Here is a 27244-nt window from a genome sequence, read left to right on the forward strand (position 1 = left end):
AAGCTATTCTGTAGGATGAGCTCTGTTCTCCAGGGTCTGATGGGGACCAAAGAAAAGAAGCATCTCATTTGCTCTATTGTTACTCTTGTAACTCAGACAGTTGCTGCTATTTTGCCCTCCTTCAGTGGATGCCGAATTCAAAAGGAAACTTGCCAAAAGCCGATATGGTTGTAAACACTTCAGAGTCAAACCAGACTTGCTTAATATTCTTCTTCAAAATCAATTACGTGCCCCTTTATCTCTAATTCTCTTGAAGTAACTGGCACAATTTGAGATGAGCTTCAAAGAGAGGGAGAAAATCACTATTATGGATGGCTTGTTTTGTTTTGTTTTTTTTTTTTTTAAAAAAAAGGAAACAAATGTGTTATGGCCTCATGTTGAAGCTGGAGTTGAATGCATTGTATATAGCTTGACTTCAAATGATAGAGAAGTTAATGTATCGTGCATTTATAGGCCTTCTAATTCATTAGTTTTCCTACACATAATAATATACTACTAAAATAGACAAATTTAATGTGACTTTAAGATGAACTAAATCTTTAAGCTTTTTTTATTTCACTTTTTTGAGATCTAGTTCCAGTCTTCCTTTCTTTCCCCCTTTCTAGACCCTAAAATCTGCTTAGCCAAGTGAGGACAGGATTAAATTTTATGAGCAAGGAAGCATCTTCTCTTTGGGATCTTGGGCCAAAGGGTTTATAGTGGTGCAAAAAAATGGTGTAGTCTGAGAAAGTAGGGTAGCCATACATGCCAGGAAAGCAAAAGCAGATTGATTTTTACTTCAGACAGCTTCCTATGTCTGCAGCTCAAGTTTTTGCGTCCAGCACAATTGAAAGACATTCAGAATCTGTAAGCACAGCCAGATCCAGCTGTTCTTTGTCAGGATAGATGAATAAGTGTGAAATGGCATGTAATTAAATGCTGTACATTCAACTATGGCTAATTACTAGATTTGAAACTGAGATCTCACTGGTGCTGGGAAGCGTATTTGAGAAAGTGATGGAGCAACAGTACTGTAACTGCAAAATACAGTGTTTAATGACTATGTAAATGTAATGATCTGCTGGTTCTGCATCTTTAAGTAGCTGCCCGATACCTTGGGTTACTTCTTTTGATGTTGGTGATTTGATATCTTTCTGCCAGTCAGATTTTCATAGTTGGATGTCCTTAAGTTTGTCCTTCAACAGGATGGGATTTCCTGAGTACCGAGTGCATACCTGCTGCATTGCAGCCCTTGCATAAACAAGGAAACTCAAAGACCGTGCAGTTAAATGGCAGATGTTAATACTTTGGGATTGCTTGTTCAGAGGAATGCCATCTAGGTTACTTTATATTGACTAACTCAGCTCTCGTGTAGGATATCTGTAATGGTTTGTGGGAAGGACAATTTCAAGAGAGAATAAAGCTATTGTGTAAAGTCTATCAAGAAAAGTTTCTTAATGAAGTATTTGTATTTATTTCAAAACAAATAAATTTGTAACTTTGCAATGTCGTGTGTCTTCATCTTTTACCAGGAGTACAACAAGCTTGCTTAATGGGAGCTTTTTCCTTGTCACTCCTTTGTAGAAATGAAATCTTTTTTCCTCATTCTCCTATTCCTGCCCTTCCCTATTTTCATGCTCTGAGCTTTTTTTTTTTCTTTTTGTTTTTCCCCCCACTCCAGTGTAGTATTTATACTAAGAAAACACAAAACATTCTGGTATGAAGTGTTACTGGCTGTTCAAAATACTAAAGGATAATTTCTTCTCAGAAGGAGCGGTGAGGCACTGGAACAGGATGCCCAGGGAAGTGGCAGAGTCACAGTCCGTACAAGTGTTCAAGAAATGTGGAGATGTGGCACTGAGGGAGAAGAGTTAATGGGCATGGTGGAGATGAGTTGATGGTTGGGCTAGGTGACCTTAGTGGTCTTTTCCAACCTTAATGATTTTGTGTTTCTATACAATCCTGTCTTTCTCACAGGAATTGGTGTCTTCGTTACTGCACCCTTTCTTTCCTCAGCCTTTGAGGCTTTTGAATTCTGGGTGTGTGAACCTGCCTTTGGAGGTATTTTTGTCTGTTGACTGCCTTGCAGTTACCTCTCTGTGTTTCTAAGTACTGTTCTTTTTTGAATTTCACATTAAAACAGTAGGGATCCCCTCTTCCAAATAATTTTGAAAGAAAACCCCAAACATAAAAGAAAGAGGAATCTGAAGATGCAGGAAATAATTAAAGCACTGTTTTATTTCTGTCCTTAAAGCAGAAGTATAAGTTTGCTTTCTCATACCAATCTGGGTGCTGGCAGACTGGTTTTATGTACACTGGTGCTCTTGGAATCAGAATAGTTTATGTTGGAAGGGACCCTTAAAGGTCATCTAGTCCAAATCCCTTGCAATGAACAAGAACACCTACAGCTAGAGCAGGCTGCACAGAGCCCCATCCAGCCTGAGCTTGAGTGTCCCCAGGAGCACAGGGCATGTACCACCTCTCTAGGCAACCTGTTCTAGAACCTCACCACCCTCTTACCTAGTGACCATTGTAATATACTGGGAGTTTTGGGGATAGGGGATTTTGTGGCTTTGCTGAAACAATTTTGATGCTCTTCCTGTATTTCAGAAAATACTGTGATACAAAGAGACAAAAGCAAATATTTGTCATGTTTGAGCCCATGTCCCACTAAATGTGATTATTCAGCAGTTGTTACTGGAGTGTCACCAGAATGGAGGTTGGTTTGGTCAACCACAGCCTATGCCACTGCCAGTGAAAATGGGAATAACATGTGCCAACACATCTTACAAAAGAAGGGCAAAGTTATATTCTTCTGTGAGCTTTTCTGGGAATGACTAATCATTCCTTCCACAAGGACACCATGGTGTGTCTGTCAAAGCCTAAGCATTTTAGTTTTTTTAAACAGGGAGGAATGCATCCAATCCTTCTTGTAGCACAAAGGGATCTGTGAGCACTTCTCAGCAGCTGGGAGTTGCTAGGACCACTATAAATGTCAGCTCTGCAACAAAAAGTATTCATCTGGCAAGGAACAGTGTGTACCTGTACAGAAATCCTGGAGAGCTTTACAGAGAAGTGGTGCTTTACCTTTTAAAAGGAGTTAAGGCTCCTTTTTGCCTGCAGTACTGGGCATCCTTTACTGGTGCTTAACCTGAAGAGATGCAAATGGCTTGCAGGTTTATGAAAATTCATTAAAAAATAAAAATACCCAACTCCTACAGCTTGCAAGTGCCTCAATGACTTTCTTGTAGTGAGGGGCCCAAAACTTAGTACTCAAGGGTGGCCTCTAAGGAGCCAGGAGTGCCTTATGGCAGAGAGGAAATTCTGATTAGATAACAGGAGTTTTCCGGAAAATAAACAATTCAACTTTCATAGTGCTCCTGGGGTTACTGAGAGCAGAAGGACCAACAGGCTTCCTAACTGCTCTTCAGAACCTCTCGTAGAATCATAGAGTAATTGCTGAAATCAGAGTTCTTTCCACCTTTTCATGGGCCTCAGCATCTACTATGCAAAGATCAGTTAAACTTCAGCGAAGCCTTCCCCCATCCTGTCCTTGCAGAGCAAGAGTGGAAGTGGATGTGCCAATACTGCATGAGCGACACAGGACTTTTGTGTTGAAGGATGCTGCTTTTCTATTTAAAAGTCTCTGGAGACCAAACAGCTGGAAACTTTAACCTAGATGCATTTGCAGGGTTTATGATTAATGTCACGTGTTGCAAGCGATGGACTGAGCTGGAGGAAAAGAAACAGTTTATAGAAAAGCTGCTTATTTTTCTCTCCATTGCTGGAATCCTCTTCCTGTCTGTTTTCATGTCTGTTGCAATCCGTGCTGTGCCAGTAACACACTGTTGTTTTCACATTCAGCAATCTCACAAGTAACTCGGTCTGCCCTCTTCCCACATGCTGTCTGCTTTTGTTTTGCACTGTTTTGTACTGTGTTGTGCTATCCCACGTTCACCGGACCTGTAAGTCTCTCTGGATCCGTACATATCAACAGCTGTTTTGATGTGTGGATTTAGTGTTTCCACTGAGCCAAATATAGGCTTTATGTTGATAGCTGATAACTGCTGCATCTGATGTTTAAATAACCAAAAGAAAGGATGTCAGGGTATTTCAGGAGATCAGCCCTTCCCCCTCAGCCCTTTGCAACAGACACAGCCTCTCACTGTTTCTATCTATTGCTTCATTAAGGGCTCCATTCATCCTATAAACAACACAGCTGCTGACCAGTGTTGGGAAAAGAGAAAGAAAAAAAAAAGGCTTTTGATTGCAACTGCCAAACAGTCCAATGTCTGTTCCCTGCAATCCAGCATGGGGATCTTTTGCTTACCCAGCAGCTACTGGGGGCCAGAGCAGAGCTGTTATTCGACGGTAATTAAAGAAGCAGCCCTCACAGCCCTCACCCTGTGTATATCAGACACTGGACACAAACATCATGGAGCAACCCCAGAAGAGACTGAAGGTTGGGAAAGCTGTTACAGGAAGCTCTTCCTTCCCACACAGCACCTAATGCAGTCACCACCACTCTGGTGAGCCGTGACCCACATCAGAGCTGAAAACAGTCCTTGGGTGACCCGCCATGCACTGCTATTCCTTGTGGCTGAAGTGGATTATGATATTCGGGTCAAGGTCAGTGCGTGAAGAGTGCTGGGGGCAGGGAAGAGCTTTTTACTGGGCGATTGCACTCAGTGAGAACTAGGGCAGCTCTGTACACACCCTATAGCAATAACTAATGGCTCTTGGAAGAATGTAAGACTGCTAGCAGCCTGGATTTCATAGAATCATTGAATTAAGGCTAGAAAAGACCACTAAGATTATCTAGTCCAAACATCAACCCGCCACCACCATGCCCACTAAACCATGTCCCTCGGTGCCAAATCTACCCCTTTTTTTAAATATCTCCAGGGACATTGACTCCACCACTTCCCTGGACAGCCATTTCCAGTGCCTTACCAACCTAGACCACCCCTGGTGCAACTTGAGGCCATCACCTCTCGTGCTATCACTGTTAGCTGGGAGAAGAGCCCAATCCTGGCCTTACAACAGCATCCTTCCAGGGAACTGTAGAGATAAGGTCTCCCCTGAGGTTCCTGTTCTCCAGACTGAACAGTCTCAGTTCCCTCAGTTGCTGTTCATAAGACTTGTGCTGTAGACCATTCACAGCTTTGTTGCCCTTCTTTGGATATGCTCCAGGGCCTCAATGTTCCTCCCATAGTGAGAAGCTCAAATCTAAACACAGAAATGGGGCTCACCAGAGCTGAGAACAGAGGGACAAACACCACCTTGGTCCTACTGACTACACTGGCAGTCTTTGGCTGTGTGTGTGTGCATGTCCCTGCAAGCAGCAAGGTGTACAGGGCAAGTGCAGCTGCCAAGCCGAGGTTCCAACCCACACGGTGGTCCTGTTGTGTGACAGGGCTTCGTGTGTGACAGCAGTGGTGTTACCCAGCTGTTACACATCATTGACACTCATCTTAGTAGGACCTGGTGAAGCTGCCCCACGGAGTGGTGCCACCCAGCCCATCACACACCAGTGAGGCTCCTCTTGGTCTCTTTGCCTTACCTCACACCTACACTTGCATCTCCCCACCTGGGAAAAGTCTCTGCTCAACCAATTGCAATGTGGTTTCATTTAATATTAATGACAACTAAGGAACAACTTCAAGAAGGCTCACTCCTTTACTACCAGCTGACAGCACTAAACCTTGATCCCACAGTCATTCCCTCTCCACTGCTCAGGTTGGGCTTTGGTTGTGGGGAATCTCATAGCAGTAGAGCCCACCATGGCTGTCAGTACTTGATTTGGAAAGTGCTTAGGAGGCAATGGTTTTCCCAAGCTAGTCCAAATACAGTGGCTGAGAAAGCAGCCAGGGTGCCCTCCATGCAAGGCAGTATGCTTGGAAGCTGACAGACATGCAAGCAGAAGAAGCATCAGCCAGATGGGACTTTTGTAGGAAATGTGTTGCCTTTGCTGAAGTCTCTTGCTGAAATGTGTTTAAGTTGAAGAGGAGTTCCTTTCACATCCAAACAGGCATAGTGAAGGAGAAGGCTGGGAGGAGCTTGATTTCTCACCTAATGCTCCAGTAGCCATAAGCAAGTCCCGCAAGTCCTGGAAAGTATTTTAAGTTCCCACTGGACCAGGAAATCCCCTTTAGATTTGTAGGAAAATTCTGAAAATCTTAATATGATGACAATTTAACTTTCCTAGCACTAAATGATGGAATCTTTTCTGGGCTTAGCTGCGAGCATGTGAGCTGGGGTATGGAACAATGATTCTTTAATTAAAATGTGTTTCTCCTTGTTTTTAATAACCTCGTTTAAACCATTTGTGTCCATACGGCTGTTGCAAACAGATTATTGTAGCTTCTTAAGAGAGATAAAAAAAAGTTATGCTTAGGCAGGTTGATTAAAACACTTGACTTTGCTGAAGAGCCTACACAAGCTATCCCAAGTCCAATAAGAATAAGAATACTTCAGAAGAAGAAAAAAAAAAAAAAGAAAGAGCCAGTAGAGCCAGTAGAGCCAGAAACAGGCCTGCAAATGAGGACATGTAAGCTGGGGAACACTTGGCATTCCCAAGCTGCCAAAATATTCACACTGAAGGAACTCCCCTCAGAACATCTTTCTTTTCCATACTACTTTATTTTCATTTTTTACAGATCCTACAGCTCAGGGCTTTGTCACAAATTGCAAGCTCACACCTGGATGCTGGTCAGATGAGGAGACTGGAAAAGGAAAAAGAAACGTCCATGGTAAGCATACTTCACCTTTTTTTGCTTGCCTAAGCCTCTAAATGAGGTGTCGGTCATATATTCATTAACCATTTGCCACTTATGAGATTATTTAATATATTAAAACCACAGCAGCAACATGCCACCCACATAATCTCACCATGGTTCCGAATGAACAAATAACATGTGTTCGTGGTTGGTGTAACTCAGACTAACACACCAAACCAATCTATTTTTCCTATTATTTCTTCATATATTTCAGCATCTGAAGCTCACAGAAATATTTCTGCAGGACTGCTGAAATAAAGAAGTAGCAGTCTGAAAATGTATTTGCTTGCTTGCAGTTAATGAGAGATTTCCATTTCCATCAATTTAATAAACTGCTTATCTTAAAATTCATTAAAAAAAAAATGGGGAAAAAAACCCACAGGGTTTAATTCACTGGATGACTCAGAATTTGAGTATTGCAGTCCTGACGCATGACATATATACAGCACAGTCCTTGTGAATCCATTAAAAATGAAGCAACTGCACCACACCCTGAATGCATGCTGAAATAGTGTTTTAAATTCTAGTCAAAGCTCCATTCAAAGACATCTTGTAAGTTACGTGCTTGTTTCTTTCCATCCTTCAAGGAGTAGTTCCCAAACATAGCATCTTGAGCTGCCATATAGACACTGGAAAAGCCCCTAGGGTAAACAAAGGGCTATGGGTTCTGGAGCATTGCCATTTGCATCAGAGTCTCATACTCCATCCTTCTCCCAGTCTGCAAGGCCAACATGATGATCATTATGGGCAGGGTTTGGGTCAAACAGTCTCAGCTTAGTCTGCATTGCAAAATCCTCACTCTCATCTTTTTTCAAGCCTGTTTCTGGACTGCTGCACCAAATGGGTCTGGCACCAGGTCAGAGCCTGACATCTCCACAATGGTATTATTGTTGCTTTGTTGGATGATGACACCACTTTCAGGTCCCAGCAGAGACCTGGGCCCATTGTGCAAGGCACAGTACAGATGCAAAGTGATCATCAGTTCCTGTTGATGGAAGAGTTTTCACCCTTACTAAAGGCAACAAACACTATAGCTTTGTTCTGGCCTCGCTAATGAAGGACTGAGGATAAGCAAAGCAGAGGGCTGAATCCTCCAAGGTCTTGGAAGGCCTTGCTCCCCAGCTTATGTAAATAGTAATCCCAAAGCTACTTTTGTAAAGTTACATGACTTGCTCAAGTTCAGAGAGAGCCAGTGAACCAAACCTAGAGGTCTTAACCCTAGCACTAATCTTCCTGTAAACATCATCCCTTAAAACAAAGGAGCTTTAAAGCACCATAAACTGCAAGTCAGGTGCATTGGCTAAAAGAGTTACCCATCCCATCCATCGTCACTGCACAGAAAAGCAGTTGTACCACCAGCAGCAAAGCCAACGGTGCTTGGTTTCCTATAGATCCGTGTCCAGTGACTCAGAAATTCCTTTAAAGAAGGGTAATAGCCATTACTTCCCACCTGGATACCTTCAGCACTTCCTTCACCACTGCGATTCATTTCCAACTGACAGATGTGTTCAAAATGTTTTAATGCTGCTGTTGTGGTTGGGCCATCCCTACAGTTGCACTGGCTTCCTGGCAGATGTGTACGAGTGTGGTAGGAGCAATGTGCTGGTCCTCTCCTCTTCCCTGCTGTCTCATTTCATTTTTTATTTCAGGAAAGAGAATGCTTCTCAGATCTTTACTCTTCTGTCTACTTCGTTTGACATTTGCTACCAACGGAGCGACTAATAGATAAACAAATGCATATGCCTTGTTCCCTTAGGAAACCATGACAGAAACAGAAACATCTTGGGTTTTTAGGGGGAGATCTGTGGTTTCTAGGCATTCACTTCACTAAAAGCCAACACACACTGGAGCTGTTGGTCATGCATTAGCTTACAATAGCTTCTTTTATCTCTCAATGAAATCTGTGTAGTTCAGCCACTGCAGCAGTGGTGGTTACAGTGTTAGCTAATTGCAAAGCTAAGCAAGGGTATTGATTGCCATAGCTTTGGGTCTGTGTATTCACCCTAATTTTTTCTTTCTCTACCTGTACTTGTATGAGAGAAAGACATACTGTACATGGAAATATGTTATATACACACTCTGTTTTATGCACCGTGTATTTCATGATAGGAATATATATACATAATTATATACATATATATTCATGGACATGTTCATAAATGTTCCATATATAAAATATGTAAAATATTGTATGCAGCATCATATGTGTGCATGCATATAAGACAAATATATACATATTCCTATATACACCCCCTATGTAGATATGCACAAACATATATGTATGTAAGTATATATGTACACACACACACATGTATATATACATATACATAGTCCAAATCTAGAACATGGTCCAAATCATATTCAGGGAATCTTACTGAGTTCCTGGGATGACCTCTCTATCAAGAACCCCAGTGCAAACCATTCCATCTTTTGGAAAATATTGCCAACTTCTTGGCTGAAGTCTCTTTTTCTCATGTCCTCACCGACCATTTTTCCAAGAGATGATGTTTAAAATGTGACATGCCCAGTCTTGCAAAAGTTGAGCTTCAGTTTGCATTGAGCTTTGGATTAAGGAATATGCTATCTCTATGGGAGAATGTACACATCAAATCCTTGTACATAACACTGTTCTTGAAGTTTAGAGTTTTGAAGATTTACAGCACTTTTCCTGTATGTTTTTACCTACAGATTGCATTATTTTCATCCTACTCACAAGAAACATTAATTTATCATTAGTCAGAAAGATTTATGTCTCTTGGGAACTAGTCTAGCTTCCTCTAGCTTATCAGGATGAAGACAGACAACTTGCTATTTGTAACTAAAGCAAAACAAATGACTAATTTCAAACAGTTTATCAACTGAAGTTCAGACCTTTGTGGGTCCAGGCCCCAGTCCACTCAGTGGTTCTCCTGTGTCACCAGTGAATTCACAAACAGACACTGAAGTTTCCCATGCAGAAACGTATTTCTACTGCTCTGCTCTCTCAAGCGAAGCAGTTGGTGAACCGGTCATGGTGCATGGGATCTGTACCTACAACTAGCTCTCAAAAAACTGACTCCAGTACACTTTGGTGACAAGAAGTGTGTTGTCTGAAATGGTAACAACAGGAATATGCTTTACTCTTACCTAATATTCTAGTGTGAAACCACTTTAAACATCATTTTATTCTAAAAAGCAATCCATTTGTGACTGATGTATCATTGGTTATGCCAGAAACTCTCCTTTCATATGAACTCATCCACAGAGCTAATGGGAAGACTAACACATGCATGTAATGCCTTTCCTCTACCACAGGTGTTTCTCTTCATCTCTCATCTGACTCTCTACAGCTTCTCCTCAAGGTCTGCAACACTGACCTATGGCAGTAAGTATAAGTGGGCAAGTGACTCTGTCCTGAAGGCATGAGCTCTGGAGTAGTCATTTTGGATTCAGAGCATTCAGGCTGTTCAAGATGAGAGTTGGTAGCAAAACTGTGAAAATAACTCTGGCACAAGATTCCCCAGGAGATAAATAGGAGCTCAAGAAGTGTGGAGCACAGAGGATCTTTTACCTATACTAGTGCAGTGAAACAGGGACAGCACAGAGGAACATTCTTCTCCTAAAGGTCTTCCCATGGATCCATAGTAGTGGGATCTAAGGGAGGATGACAGAGGAGAATTTCCTGGGACTGTTCTCTGTGTGTGATAGAGAACAGGTCAAGTACAGAGGGTCACTAGCATCAAAGGCTGAAGTATTATGGGGAAAATAAATTACATATAATAATGCTCGTTTTTCATATTAGATTATATTATTCAAGAAACAATAGTAAAGATGTCTCAAGCTCATGTCTAAGTTCCTGACAGCCATACTTTTGCTCTCATACAAGTGTAATGCTCTTTCTTTTGGACAGTGAAACTGCTGGGCTAATAAGTTCCAGTGCCAGCAAGACTGTTATTTAAGTCCTGGAGTCTGCTTAGAAGAATTTCTGGCTACTCTTAATGGATGGAGATCTGTTAAGAGTTGAAAACCCTGCTTGTTCAAAGCCTCTCTAAAAGCAGTGTGGCAAAACAAGGAAACTTAACATCCTAACTCAGGAAAAAACAAATTGTACATTGGCATTGGATGAAAGATTCTCCTTTTATTTTAAAACCTCTGTAAAATCAGAGCAATGGGTCAATTCCAGCATTCAGCCAATTTAATTAGCAATTTCAGAGTAATCGTGGTAATGAGCCAAGTCGGCAAAGATGTCATTGGGGTTCTTGCAGTTCAGGTTGCAAAAACAAGCATTGATCCACATGATTTTCCAGGAAATCTCAGTTCCATCTGGGCACTCAAACCTCACTTCAATAGTCTTGGACTTGTAGGGTGTGCAGCACCTGTTGTCTGTGCAGATACCACAATATTTGGGTCTATAAGGACTTTTGCTCACGCATCCCGAGATGGTGTAGTTCATGGGTTCATTGGCCCTGTAGACAGCCAGGCACTTCTTCCCAGGCTAAATCAGGGAACAGAAAAAGAGACTGATTAATACTCATTGCTTCAAACTGACACAGGGAGATGAAAACCACCTCGCCAAGGTTTATGGTTTAGTGGACGTGATGGTGATGAGTTGGTAGTTGGAGTAGATGATCTTAGCATTTTTTTTCCAACCTTAATGATTCTATGATTCTAAGAAGCTGATAAAAGTGTTTTACAGACTGGATCTAGAGGTGTGACAGGTGGACACATCTAAACATGAATCCAGAAGCTGCAAGTAGGATACTTGCAAAGTACAATTTATAGGCATGACCAGCAGTGCAGCATCACTTTTCTGCTAGCTGAGCCTCAGATCTGCCTACACCAGCAGTGAGCAGAGCAGGCTTGGCTTGCTTTTCCTTGTAAGGAGCTTTTGGATAAAGTTAAAGCTCTCAGGGGAAGGTTTTCATTCCAGCATGTGAAAGCACCGGAGGGGACATTTTGACCTCTCTGCAGCACAGTGAGTCTGCGTGCGCTCACTAATGGCCTCTGAGTTCAGAAGTGCAGTTCTCAGAGGCCAGCACACTAGCAAACAAAGGCTGGCCTCATGTCCAGACAAAGCTCAAGGGAAGCACGAAGAAGTGGTCCCCACCTTAATGTGCTTGGTGATATCCACCTCGCAGGGCCGCATGTTGCACAGGCGGCTTTCCTTCAGCAGCCGGCACTGGTCGTTGTCGTTGGAAATCCTGGTGGAGATGCCCAGCCCACAGGTCTTTGAGCAGGGACTCCAGGGTGAGGTGTGAACGATGCAGTTCTTCTGCCAGGCTTCATCCTCCCCCTCGTATGCTATAGGGAACAGATTATCATATATTACTCAGCCAGGCAGCTTTCTGTATTAAACACCCTTGCTCAAGCTCATTACCCATTCAGGCCACTAACCCAAATAATTAAATCACAACGGAGCAGCTCAGCATCCCCACGAAGCTCCGCTTGCTTTTTTACCTCCCCATCCCACCCCCTTTGCCACTGACCTACTTGTGTCAGCCCTTCCAGCACTGCGAGCTCTTGGGGCCGGAGCTGATTTCTCTATTTCTCTTTACAGCCTCACACAAGGAGGTCCTTGTCTGGGCCCCCAGGTGCTATCACAATGCAAACACTTCATCACAGAAGTTGGTGCAGAGAAGTAATGAGATCTGATCGCACCATGAAGGGTTATGATTTCTGAGTCCATTCAATTGATTCCCTGTAGCAGAAAGTTGCTGACAGTCTTTGCTGTATGGCTGAGAGGTCTGGGAAGCAGCCACCGCCTTTCATTGGAAGGAAGAGCAGCTTGAATAGCTCACAAGGAACTTGGGAACCGCTTAGAAAAGGGTGGGCTCTGTTTTGAAAGGAGCCATCGACCTCAGGTCAGGTTCCTTCACAGTCTCTGTAAAAGTCCCCACTGGTCTGCAGCTCACAGGATGGCTCTGGTAGAAACTCAGCTGTGCTGAGCATGCTCATTATAATACTAGCTATCAATTTTAAAATGCTATTTTAATAATTAAATCAAATATAATAAAAGATAACCCTACTTCTACTTCTAAGATAAAAAGTTAGGCAGGGGAAGCTGTGCTATGCCCATTTGTATGCTATAGTCCATGCAGACAAAAGGCACATTTCAGTAAGAGATGCTTTAAATTTGGATCTACTTTGCAGCTGAGAGATACCAGGGACAGAAGTGAGTGATAAAATCTGGTGGTTTTAATCCACAGAAAAGAGACTAAAGATTTTTCAGGAGTTGGATTTGATGATACTTTATGGGTCTCTTCGAACTCAGGGTATTCTATGATTTTTTTTATTTTTATTTTTTTGTACAACAATCATACGGTCCAAGGATGGAGAAAAAATGTATGTATCATCAACGGAAAAATAACCAAGTTCCCTGGCCTACTGCAAACAACCTGTGTCTCCTTGAGCTCTACTTTTGTGACATATTCTGTGGAATGATGTGACTCACGTCTGTACATTGCTTCACAATGTTATGAGGATAAATGTATGACACATGGCAATGGAAACACACTGTAAGATTTAGAGACCATGCAAGTGGCAAATGGTACCACATCTGTTCAGAGAACTATATGATCCTCACTGTGAATGTGAGTGTGAGGGAAAAAGATACCTTATATGATACATAACATAAGGTGAATAATGACATTGATCCAAGTGAACATAACAGCAAAAACCTGAGATACAAAAACCTTGTATCTCAAAGACATTTTTGCCCAAAATTTCTAGTGAACCTTTCACCACAATATTTCAAAGCATATCTGAGTTTGGGACTATTAAGGGGCTTTAAAAATGTATTACTAATGCAGTACCAGCCAGAAAGAAACTCTCAGTATCAAATTAAAATGAGATCACTTTGCTTTTCAGAGGTCCAGACAGAGAAAAAATGGTGAAGTAAAAAGGACTTGTGACATCTTACAAGTGCCAGCAGTGTGTTTATTGTCACACAGGCATGTCTGATCAATCTCACGTTGCTGCTCAGGAGGTAAAGCACCCCGCTGCTGTATACGTGTCCTGTCCTTCAGTACAAGTCATCTAAGAGTGTCTGTGCCTTGTTCACACAAATACAAGACACCTGCCAGGCCAGACAGTGCAAACTAATAATTTTGTTGCTGACACTGACTTCAATTCAGGACAAGAGGTAATGGCCTTAAGTTATACCAGGGGAGATACAAGTTGGGTATTAGGGTATTAATTTCTTCTCAGAAAGAGTGGTGACATAGTAGAACAGGCTGCCCAGGGAGCTGGGGGAGTCACTGTCCATGCAGGTGTTCAAGAAATGTAGAGAAACGTGGCACTGAGGGACACAGTTTAGTGGGCATGGTGGGGATGGGTTGATGGATGATTGTAGTGGCAGCTTCCAACCTTACTGATTATATGATGCTATGGTTCAGTTCCCTGATTACTAAGGAGACATCCACCAAACTCTCACCATACCTGCAGAAGAGATGTGACGTGGAGAAGTCTTCCTGATTTTCTTGGAGTCATCACAAACCCACTGCTCACAGCACTTCCCTGCCATCTTAATCAGTTTTGGGTTCGGGCACCAGACAAGGGGGGGGCGTGAGTTTGTGCACATGGGAATGCAGCCCACGGCCCCATTAATGCATGTGCAGTTGTATTTGCAGTTGGGCTGAAATGTGTCACCATTATTATATCTGACTCCATTGAGGACACATCCTACACCGACAATCTCTGAAAGGAGAGAAGAAAAAGACACACAAAGCACCATTACAATAATGCTGTCAATGAACTGTGTTAATGTATTCCTTTTAACGCACTCTGAGGTGCATTAAAAAGAGTGTGGCCAGCAGGCAAGGGAGGTGATCCTTCCCCTCTACTCTGCCCTAGTAAGGCCACATTTAGAATACTTGGTTCAGTTCATAAAAGACAGGGATCTCCTAGAAGGGATCCAGCAGAGGGCCACAAAGATGATAAAGAGCCTGGAGAATCTCCCATTTGAAGAAAGACTGAGTAACCTGGGTCTGTTCAGCCAGGGTAAAAGAAGACTGAGAGGGAATCTGATAAATGTTTATAAATATCTAAAGGGAGGTAAGAGGCAAATGGATGAGCCTAGGTTCTTCTCAGTGGTGTGTAGCAATAGGACAAGGAGCAAAGGCTTAAAACTTGAACATGGGAAGTTCCATACTAACAGCAGAAGACCTTTATAGGAAGGGTGACAGAGCACTGGAACAGGTTGCTCAGAGGGATTATGGAGTCTCCTTCTATGGAGATATTTGAGATCCATCTGGATGCCTACCTGTGTTATCTATTGTAGGGTCCCCCCTAACAGGGGGTAGGACTTGTGATCTCTAGAGGTCCCTTCCAAGCCCTGCAATTCTGTGATTTACCAAGCTGCTCTCTGAGCAAAAGGAGGCAACATAGGGACATGTCAGGGCTGCAGTGTTCAGCATGATGCTGAGACAAATGTAGTCACACCATCTGAGAAACCTTAAATTCCGAATCACTGAAAAAATAAATCCTATAATGCTTCATGAAAAAAAAAATGGTATAAAATAAAATGTTTCATGCACAAATTCTCACTTAAATGATTGTTTCACGGCAGTCTGAAAGAAACTATCAGAAGCTATTCACAGTAGGAACAACCCAATTAATTAAAACTGAAACTGAGTGAAATTTGATAATTTCTGAGAAATAAGAGAGGATTGCACGCAGTCTCAATGCAATACAGATCTGGCTGACACTTGTACCCTTCCAAAGCAGCAGTAGGAAGAGAGCTGAGATAGCAAAGGAGCACCTAAAATGAGAGTGGATTACTGTATTAGGGAAGTAGATCCCACCGAGTTTATCACAGAACAATTTCCTTGGAAAATTAAGAAAAACACTGTAATGTTATGAAAAATATCATTTGATGCATATTTGTACATAAAAGCATGGATGATCAAGTTTTTTTGCTATCCTTGAATAGGAATCTCATTGATTTAGGCAATAAGATGCAGAGCAACAATTTTAATTTTGAAGGCATGGACAATTATTTGGAATCGGTGGGAGAAATCAAATAGTAAATTCAAGCTTCAGTTTCCTGTTTGGTCACACGGAGGCAGTGTGCACCCAGAGATCAGTTTGCTCAAGTTTTAAGTCTGGTTGGAAATGGAGCTGCAGTGCGGTTGTGCTTCAGGGCCAGCACAAACTGAAATGCTGGATTAAAATCCTCAAAAGCTGCCTATTTTTAGAATGAGTGGAATGAAAAGATCAAACACAAATCCTTTCTTCTACACACACAGAAAATAAATAAATAAATATACTTGCTGGAATGTGAAGCACAGAACCAGATTGTGCTTAGATCCAATTGCAATGATGCTTCAGCCTTTATATTGAAGGTTTACTCATTGTTGGAGCCAAAGCAGAGGATTCTGCTGCACACATTTCTGGCTGCGCACACAGATTATATTTCAAGAAAATTCTGTATTCCCTGGTATCTTTTTATTTGCTTTAAGGACACTCCTCCGGAACTGTGCTAACTCTGCTTCCTAAAGTCCACATCCACCAAGAGGTTCACTGTGAAAACAGCCCCAAACACAGACTGTGCACACAGACTGCAACTAAGATGAGCGAATGGGGGGTACTTCACAATTCCCATCCTTACATGCACAAAACCTACTTCTCCATCTGGATGTGTGTTCTGCACCCCACTGTATCCCTGCTACAGTACAGAGAAAATCCAGCAACACAAGGAGAGCTGTAGTGACTCTCAACAGGCTCCTATCTGATGTCCAAGACATACATCAGCATGCTAGTCCAGATACACTCTGAATTTCCACCATATTTCTTTTCCTGATTCTGCTTCCAAGATCATTCAGGATCTGTATTTTCCACAAATCCTATTGTTCCTGTAAGTCAAGCATGCCCAGAGAAGTTGTGCATTCCCCCATCCTGGAGGCATTCAAGGCCAGGCTGGATGGGGCACTGATCAACCTGATCTAGTGGGAGGTGTTCCTGTTATAGCAGAAGGATTGGGACCAGATGGTCTTAAAGGTCCTTCCCAACCCAAACCATTCTACAATTCTATGCTTTGGATTCTCTAGAGCTAGAGTTTTTGGCATCCAGCTACATAGCAAATTCCTCACAACAGTTAGCCCCCCAATCCCCAACTCAGGGCTCCACCCTTGCCTTCAGTCACCCTATAGCCAGTGAGAGTCTGGTGTATTTGGAGTGGAGGGATGCAGCCTATGTACAACATAGCGCATGGAAAAGAACGTGTCAGCACATCTGTCATCTGCATCCACCCACATGCTGAAAGCAAGGGTAACACCACAACTTTTTGTTGTAGTCAGAGATAAGCTGTTTTACCTCATAATCATGGAAAGACCTAGCTTCTCATGTCCCTCAGCTGTGCACACCACCATGCCCCTCACCATATAACCAAAAATGTCACAAATTAGGGGATATATTTTCATGATTATAGGGGATGTGAAATATTTATATGTGAATTTATATGTGAAATATGTGAAATATTGGATGGGGAATCCTTTTAGACCTCACAGGACAAGCTGTAGCTCCTCCTACAACACACTGTTATTGCCACAAGTATAGTAATTATTTGGGATTTATGGGAGGACTACAAATTGTGAAATCCAACTAAGAAAACAAGTGTTTAGATAAGTAAACACAATGCAATGCTTCCAAAGAAGCTTAGGAAGGCTGAGGAAGAGACAACCTCCAGCTTGTTTTCCTCTCCAACTGCAGGGCCAGCTGAACTGATATTGTTTTTGACAGATGTTTACCTAACCTGTTCTTGCAGACCTCCCAAGAAGATACCATGTTCACACCAGACAAAACATCTGAATGATCCTATATCCTCTTTTCTTTATCTTGGATCTTTCTAATCTTAAAAAACACAGTTTAAGTTTCTAGCTCCCATAACATAGCTTCTCTAGTTGTTATTCTGTGTATGCTACAAAAATGTGCTGTTCTTCTTTGAAAACCATTATTGGGAATAAATCTTTCCATCAGCATGTTTTTCATCCAGACCCTAATATTTCTTGTCTTTAAAGACAGTTGCACAACAGCACTTCCTACATTCACAACCCACTATAGAACCTCTTCCTGTTACAAGGATCATCTACTTGCAGGTGAAGTAAGGCCTTCAAATGATGGTTACTTCTTGCTTGTGGATGCAGCAACTCAAAAAGCAAGAATTCATTTGCCATTCCTCCTCATCCAGCCAGCTACTCCAAGACTAAAGACAGAAAGGAAATGGAAGAGGATGAATGGAGGAGCCACTGAATTTACAGTCAGGTATTTAATGAGATAAATTTCAGCTCAGACAGAGAGGAGCTGCCAGTGTATATCTAAGTCAAAAATATATGTACATCACTTACGTGCACATACTCCTATTTCGTACCTAGGTCTGTCTCCACTGTAGTCACAATACAGGCCCCTATGAAAATCACAGGTATCAGCCTCAGTGCAATTTTCTCCACGCTGCTTGGCGCACATCTTGCAGCAATCGCAGCCATCTGTGACAAGGCTGACTCCTACTGAGCACCGAGGTGGGGACTTCGGACACTCGCACGGCCACTTACAGTACTGAGTCCGTGTGTAGGCCTCTGTTGCAGCAGGGATGGTGGGGGTCATGGTGGTGGAGGTCTGGGCAATGGCCTACAAACAAAGAAACACAGCTTGGAAACTGTTCCAGAGAAAAGTGGCCGTGAATCCTGCGGTGATTAGTCCTCAATAAAAATCCCATTGGTTCCAAAGACGCTACAAGGAAACCAAAGAATGTCATAAATGCGCTGCTCTACCATAGACCCCTTCAGATGTCAACCAAGGACAAAGACTCTGCACCTTGGACTGTCATTCAAACTGCATAGATCCAGATTGCTGGTACTCAGCCTTTTCCAGACCTCTCCTCTCTGAACATGTAGGAAAATCTGATATATGAGATGAAGACGTGATGAGTCCGGTCTGTGTTATCCTGGGTACTTGGCTATGAGAGAGGGTACTGGTGTGGTAGAGGATGCTTCACCATAGCTGTTGCTGCCTGTTGGTTGAGAGATAGCATTAGAGCCTTTTGACAACTTGAAGGCTCCCTCAGGCAACAGTAGCTGCCATTCAGGTCTCCAACCAGGGTCATCATAGAATCATCATAGAATGGCCTGGGTTGAAAAGGACCACAATGATCATCTAGTTTAAATCCCCCTGCTATGTGCAGGTCACCAACCACCAAACCAGGCTGCCCAGAGCCACATCCAGCCTGGCCTTGAATGCCTCCAGAGATGGGACATCCACAACTTCCTTGGGCAACCTGTTCCAGTATGTCACCACCTTCTGAGTGGTAAACTTCCTCCTAATATCTAACCTAAATCTCCCCTGTCTCAGTTTAAAACCATTCCCCCTTGTCCTATCACAATCCCCTCATAAACAGCCATTCCCCCTCCTGTTTATATGCTCCCTTCAAGTACTGGAAGGCCACAATGAGATCTTCCCAGAGCCTTCTCTTCTGCAAAAGAGGTTAAAGTGTTGTATTTTGAAAACACAGGAAAATGGGCTCTATCTGACTTCCTTTTCCTTGGATTTATCCCTAGTTATGTGGCTCTTGCATTCAAAACATCCTCTCACAAGAGGACAGGAAAAAGGTCTGTGAGCCCACAACACACTGACATGCAGCTAGGAACTTCTTTGATGTGAGGATGAACTAAAATCTACAGATTTTACACTCTATCATGGATCTCCTGAGGATGGCTTGGCCACCTATTCTTTTCTTGCAATAGCATTAATACAGCTGCCTTCTTACAATACCTTAGCACTTTAACTTGAACAGAAACAAGGTTAGAGAAAAGCAAAGAGAGTCTCTGAAATAAAAATCTATCCAACTGGCTCTGAGCATTTTGATATTCAAGTACACTCACCTCTGAATAATGTTTTGCTTGCCTCCTGTAACACAACACACATAAAATTGAGTTCCCTGAGAGATTCCCAGTGCTAAGCAAGGAAGCTATACTCTGGCTATAACATTTTAAAAAAAGAATAAAAAAGACATGCATTTCTTTTAACCATCCCCATCCTTATCCATCCTTTGTAGTGTTCACACACACACATTCAACAGAGATGCTCTCTTTCAGTCCTAAAGTAGAAACTTTCCCCAATCACAAGATGTGACTGCTAAATTAACCCCATCCATTCCTGGCTATCTTGTACTGTTGTGACAGTGCACTCCTTTCCCGCCCTAACACCCCCCTCTCTCCCCACAATCCAGTCTGATCGTTGTGGCCTATTTAAGGCCTAGTGCACACAATGAGGTGGAAAAGATCTTGTTCTTGGGACTAATAACTATCAAGGTTTCACCAGTGGTGATCAAACACCTGATAACAGACACCTGGTTCAACAGAACCAATTCTAAACTGTATAACTGTGAGTCAACCATTCCACCCAAAAATAGCAAGCAGTCTAAGAACCCCTGGCAGAGTAACTCTCTCCTTGCAAGCATCTGGCTGCACACCAGAATCTCCCCTTGAGTAGGTGCAAGTCTCGAGGATACTTAACATGCGTGCAGAGATTCACTCAGGACTTGGTGATGCCTTGCTGACAGATCCTCTGTGATTTATTGTTTTTAAACTACTCTAGTTTTGCTAAGATTTGAGCTTAGATTCATTTTTCACCCCCCACCTTTTGTGTAGCAAATAGTCAAGGATAACTAGCCATTTCAAATCTTGTGAAGTCATTGTTCAAATTACCATCTTGTATCTATTTATACCAATAGGTAAATTTCTGCCTTCCTCTTACAAGTGAAGCGTGCAGTGCTTTAGTCTCCTCCCACAACAACTGTATATTCTATATATAAAAGAAAGAGTTGGAAGTGGAGACTTTTTTTATAATATCCTAACAGCCTTGCTGGTTGGATCTGTGTACCCAGGGCTGTCAGCAGCAGCTAATCACTCTTTAGAAATAACCATATTTCTTTCAGATTGACTGTCCTAAGCCAGGACACTGAAGTTAATAGCAACACTTAAAGTGGACACCTACACATGCATATCTGAGGAAAGGACTGAGAATTCGTCCTGTCTCTCCTCCAAGTGGTGCATCTGCTTTCTCCTGGTTCTATATATTTTCCAATGTATTGTTTTCTTTACAGTGTCAAATGTCTCAAAAAAAAAAAACAAAAAATGGGGTGGAGGTTGGCTGGCTTTCTATTCACTCCAATCAAAACAAAGGCTTTGTTGGGAAAAGCCAAGAATTGCCACTGCTAGTGCTATATTTGAAGATAAGTTTAAGTATCTTAGTAATTAGTTATCCTTTATGTAGAACACTAAACTGTTAACTCACTGCTAATCTCTGCCAAATAGGCACTGTGTTTGCTCTGGGCATCATTCCCAAATCCATTAAGGCCTCCTTTATACAGAGCTGGCCTTAAAGTTGGCTTAAAATCACATTTAAACTCATGTTTAAACTAAAACATACCAATATAATTTATTCCCACTTTAAAGCTCCTTAATGCTGCCAAAGTTGTTAAAAGAGGAATGTCCAGAACAATGAAAAGCCCTGTCCCTTTAATGGTATTTTTCATTCCACTCAGAATAGTTTGAGAAAGTTCAATAATCTGTTACTTGAGAAGCCTCTTCAAGTGCAATAAACCTATTTACTTTGTTGCTGATGAGTAAAAAAGTGCTTAATCAAATCCAGATAGACAGACAAAAGTCACACAGCTATTTAAAGGGCCCATTGCCATGGCCCAACCCCGTAAGTAAACCCCTTCGCAGACCATTGTTTCTACTGTTAATAAGGGCAAGCAAACAGCCCTATGTGTATCTACATTATCTACATTAAATGTCTGTGAATCAACATACAGAAAGTAATCAGTAAGTCCTGTCAATCCACTGATTATAGTTAATAGGTGAGGGTTAAGACTGCATACTTGTAAAGGCTTGGTCACCACCATATATTGAAATGTGTCCATCATGCACCAGAGCAAGTATGCTACCTGTGCAGCTTCCAGGCCTTCTTCCTCTACCCTCCTGATTCCCTTTGTTATAAAAGAAGCAATTTTACACATTTATAAATACTTGGCCTTTTCTCATGGCCATCTGTCACCACTGGGATACCTAAATCCCTTTGGAAAAGTCATTTAACCCCTCTACTGCAGCATCTCAGAGCCTTTTGGGATACTTTCCTATTTATGGTTAAGTCACAGTGAGTAATGTTTTCTAAAAAACATAATAAAAACCATCGTTTTCATGGTTACTATCAAAACCACACAGTAATGGTCCTCATCAACAGGCATCCTTACCAAAATCAAAGTAGAATTAACAACAACAACAACAACAAAGGCACAGCACAACAAAAACTTTCGTGTAAGTTACCATTTCAAGAATCGTGTCTTAAGGGTCAATATAATACATAGGAGGACAACTATTTTGTATGAAATTCAGCATGAGAGTGAAGAGAAATGTAACAATAGTGATGGGGAGTTGAAAAACATATTTTAAAACAGAAAAAGCATCTGCTAGGAAAATTTTTTTCCAGATATTGGTAATTAATTTCATTTTTATAACTACTCTTCATACTTGGGGTCAGCAAATCTGTTGTGTTGGGTGCTGAGAAGAAGATGCTCCACTGCAAGTTATTAACGAGATCTAACTATGTTGCTACTGGGGATTAAAAATCCATTCTCACTTACTGACTGAAGTATTTCTCTGTAATAACATCTCTCCTAATTTATGCTAGGCAAACCCCAAAATCATTTCTTTTTGTATCCACAGATAATAACATTTCACTAGCAATAACTTCCTGATAATTTCTAGGTTCACAGTCAAGAAAAGAGAAGAAGAAAACAAAGTGTCTGAGTGGGTACCACAGCCACAAAATCAATACTTGTAATAGCCACAAGTTTTATTATGCAGATTTTTAAGATAAGATATGAATACCAGAATTTTTGCAGCATATTCTACCTACTGGAAAGGTGTATTTCCAATCTGTTGGAAAATACCATAGATGTAAGTTTGTTTTATTTTTTAAAGTTGGAAAGACCAAGATGCAGTGTTGAAATTAATGCATACAGCCCAAATTGCAAGAGAACAGCAACACTGTTACATAATACATGAGGAAACCTCAAGCTTTGTTTTTAGAATAAAGGCTGAGATACATTGCAATATATTCCTTTACTTCCACTTCTTATAGATCTTTAAAAGTACATTTGCATGTATTCATGTAACTGTTCCAATGCTGTAAGATCTTAGTCTTAAAATCTTTCAGCTAATTTTTTCTCAAGACAAGGTAGGTCTTGTCTTGGAGAAGAAAGGAGAGAAAAGTTATCAGTGTTCTTCCCCTCTATTTTATTGATGAGAAAAAAGGTGGACTGTCTCTATTTTCCAACTGTAGAGCAGCTCAAAGGAGCATTTCTAAGCTACATTTCTGATACTGCCTTTCTGAACACGTTCGAGACGCAATCTGAATTATCTCCTGTCCTCCAGCTCTGGCACACTCACAAGAGAAAGATGTTGAAGTGGAGACCTTTTTTATAATACCCTCCTTATTATCAAAAGAAGATTATGTGATCAAATCATCTGATTTGCAGACTGCCCCTAACAGCCTCGCTGGTTGGATTTGTGTGCCCAGGGCTGTGAGCAGCAGCTTATCACTCTTTAGAAATAATCATATTTCTTTCAGATTGACTGTCCTAAGCCAGGACACTGAAGTTAATAGCAATACTTAAAGTGGACACCTACACATGCATATCTGAGGAATGGACTGAGAATTCCTCCCGTCTCTCCTCCAAGTGGTGCATCTGCTTTCTCCTGGTTCCACCTACTGGCTGAACTATTTAGTCAGCCTTGAGCAGAAACATCAGTAGAGCCAATTCTACGTACAACATACAGATCCAAATGTTCTCACTCAAAGCTCTTTGAAAATCACCCAGGAGACTCAGATTGAGAGAGCTGCATCATCCCCTTAACAACCTGATGCAACACTGTTTGCAGGAGAACACAAGGGCTGGAGCTTAATAAAGAAGTTAAAATGAATTATATATACGTATGTATGTATGTTTGTATATAAAAAGAATGTATGTAATGAGGCAATATCCATCTCTGAGTACCATCACTGGGAAAGCACAGAGACTGCTTAGTGTAAACCCAACAGAAAAAGAGCTTGACAGCTCAGTGCATAATGCTGATTTTTCACCACATTTAGGATCTAGAATTACCTTTCAATTCCACAGTTAAAAAGGGAGTAGTATTGTGTGGATATCTGAATGGGAGGCAAATCCCCAGTGAGAGTGGAGCAATTTTATCAGTCTCTCTAAAAACATTGTGAAAATCATGCTTAGAGACGCTGTAATTCAAAACATTTTCACCCCATTCACACAGTATGGATGCCTGTCATGTAAACCCATGAGAAAAAAAGCAATTTTATGTCTACCTTGATGGAAATGTGAGAGCTCTGTTGAGTATCCAGTTTGGAAACCTTATGAATATTGCTGCTTCCAAACATATGAAGAGCAAAATTTTGCATTTCTGCTATTTCTGCTGTTAGAATTACTTTTTCCCAACAGTGCAAGACACTCATAGATGGACTAATCTTGAATTCAGTTATGATGAAGAAAAGGAAAGGCTGAAAGGCACATTGAAAAGGGACAACTTTTATTTCACTATAAAATAGATAACATATCAAAATGAATCTGAAAGGGCAAGTTGGCTGTGGTGTTTCCATTGTGAGGGCTTTACCTAGCTTGTAAAGCTACAGCAAAGACACCAGTGTATGGAAACAACTGGTTATGTTGTCATGAAAAACAGCTACTTTCTAAATGTTACTCATTTTGCACACAAATGACATTACATTTGTCTACAGTCTTCTGACTGTTTTGAGAAACAAATGAGAAGAAGTAAGGTCAGGACACATTTGTGATTTGTGACTGTATACAGGAGATGATAGAGAAGAAGGCATGCCAGGGAAGGGTTATTTTTAAGCCTAATAAGGCTAGCTTCAGGAGGCTGTAAGCTAGAGCAAAGTGATAATGTGGGACAAAGGGAGATTAGTTGTAGCTCAGCAGAAGAGTTATCTCATTATACATTGCCAGGGTGTGAAAGCAGGAGTATTGGTTACTACAGGTCAAAAGAGCAAGTGCTTTTCTTGGTTTCTGATGAGCACAGTAGGACCTGGCTTACATCAGTGGGCTTAGAATCACAGAATCATTAAGGTTGGAAAAAGTCACTAAGATCACCTGGTCCAATTGTTGGCCCATCACCACCATGCCCATTATGTCATGTCCCTCAGTGCCACATCTGCGCTTCCTTGAACACCTGCAGAGGTGGTGACTCCACCAACTCCTTGTGCAGCCTGTCCCAATGCCTCACCGCTCTTTTGGAGAAATTTTTCCTAATATCCTGAACACTGTACTCAAGGCACAGCCTCGCCAAAGCAGAATACAGCGTGATGTTCACTTCTCTAACCCTACACTATTTCTGATACAAGTCAGGACGCCATTGCCCTTCTTGTCCACAGTGAGGACACTGCTGGTTCACGTTCAGCCAGATGTCAACTAACACCTGGCTCAAATCAGGCTATCTAGGTAGAAATTTGCTTTTTGGCTTTACTCAGTTTGAAATTCTGAGCTGAATATTGCTGAATATTTGGATTACTACTAAATACAAGACAGATGGGTTGACAAAGAACCAGTTCTTACAGCTAGATCAGCAGTAAACACAGTGCTATCAGATTTTCCTTGTTATACTTTCACAGCAAATCCCCAAATCCCTATGAATGCTCAGCAACTATCACAAGATAATACTAATGATGAGTGAGCCAGCAGCAGGGCACAGATATAAATCAGATTCTGCAGGACACATAACAGGAAGAGGAAAATACGATTACTCGGGGCACAGCTTCCCAGAGCATCCATGAGTTTCTAGATACCTTCTTAAAACTGATGTCAGACATGAAATCTCCAAAATATATTGTACACTGGTGGTTCCTGAACACAGAAAATGTAAGACAGTTTTATAGATGTCAAGTGCCAGTTGGATTTATTCTTGATGTGCACTGTAAGCTGAGCAGAAAGGAACATTCTTCATGAAGCATAACATTCAATAGCTTAAGAAAATAAAAAATCCACAGTGAGTCAACCATTAATATTTCTGAGATCTGCAAGTAATGAAAAACCAACTTCCCATAACATCATTTTGGAAAATATATCTGTGTGAAGAATGCAGGCAGATGTTTGAAATATCCTTTTCTAACTCAGTTCAGACAATTGCAGAGTAAAGATTACATACATTCACTGCTTTGCCAAAATATTGCCAAAATATTGCTCATAGTGGCAAACTCAGTGTAGTCTTGTGTTTTCTTTACTTTTCTTGATGGAGTGTTCAGAGTGAAAGAACTTCTCTGATAGAAAGCAACCTGATGTTTTGTAAGCATTCTTCCAGTAAGAGTAGCACTTCCTTAGAATTACAGTGACCTAAAAATGTTTGTACATCATTAACAAGCTGACATGGCCACTACATACTCCATTAATTAGGGCATTAAACAACATACTTTCTGCGTTCTGAAAACATTTCAAAGTCTTGTGCTGCACATGTTTCATCTGTGCAGCTAATGAGCTCATGTGGTAAAACTAGCTTGAACTAGAGTTTGAAAATCAACAGGGAACATCTGGAGCAACAGAGAAGAGTCTCCACAAGGGATGAATAGGCAGACTTCAATTTTAGGAAAGTAGAATGCAGAACAAATGAGAGTGCATTTGGACCATCCAAGGTCATAAGGTTACAAATCATCCTAAAACAGTACAGAACAAGATGCTGACATATGAGTCATGGGCTGGGTGACAAAAGCAGTATCATAGTTCCAGTTCCCAGACAGAACCAGACTGCTTTGGCAGAGTTTTACTTTGCAATTAGCCATGTTCTGCATTTCTGCTTATCTCATATTATTCAGTCATGATCTGGAATAAAGGGGAAGATGCTTTCTGTCCTCTTACTCTTAACACTTTGTTCCAAGCCATACAAAAAAAGTAAAGACAGAAGTTCCACTTTTTTCTTTTTTTTTTTTCCTTCCTTTCTTTCCCCCTGTCAAGAATAGCAGAAGTTTGATGACATTTTTCTAAATCATCTTAGTTTTAATAATTCTTCTATTCGAAACAGAAGTCTGAATTTTGAATGTTAGCAGTTTTCTACCAATATTTTCAATGCAGAACTGTTTGACTTAAAACAACTTTTCATTTCAAAATTTTACCATTTAAATCTGAAACATTTTGCTTGAACCAATGTCAGCCTTTCCCCTGAGATGATGATGAACTGATGAAGTTGTATGTTTCTACTTCCTTTAAATAACAATTTTCCTCCCATGTCAAGCTTCCACTGCTTAGCGTTGGCTTTCTATGTTGATCACTTGTTATTTTTCAAATGTCCTCCCTGAAGTCCATACCAAGGAGTAACAACTTAACAACTTGCTTTCATCTTGTCAGGGCTCAATAGGTTAGACGGAATACAGAAATTAATCTAGCCTTGGTGAGATATCAGGGGATTTATTTCACTCCTGGACTTCAGTTTTGG

At 41.3% G+C, this 27244-nt stretch overlaps 1 protein-coding gene across 1 annotated transcript in view; it reads right to left on the minus strand.

Moving 5' to 3' along the window:
* Positions 1–10932: 10932 nt before the first annotated feature.
* The window catches only part of CCN4 (cellular communication network factor 4), a gene marked incomplete at both ends in the record, with an annotated part of 37585 nt that continues 21273 nt past the window's right edge, over positions 10933–27244 (minus strand). The window contains 4 exons of the mRNA XM_079533699.1: positions 10933–11232; positions 11845–12038; positions 14175–14432; positions 18080–18359. Coding sequence (XP_079389825.1) covers positions 10933–11232; positions 11845–12038; positions 14175–14432; positions 18080–18359 — 1032 coding nt within the window. The remainder of the gene's footprint in view (positions 11233–11844; positions 12039–14174; positions 14433–18079; positions 18360–27244) is intronic.

This window comes from Tetrao urogallus, assembly GCF_951394365.1.
Source record: "Tetrao urogallus genome assembly, chromosome: 3".
NCBI classification, from domain to species: domain Eukaryota; kingdom Metazoa; phylum Chordata; class Aves; order Galliformes; family Phasianidae; genus Tetrao; species Tetrao urogallus.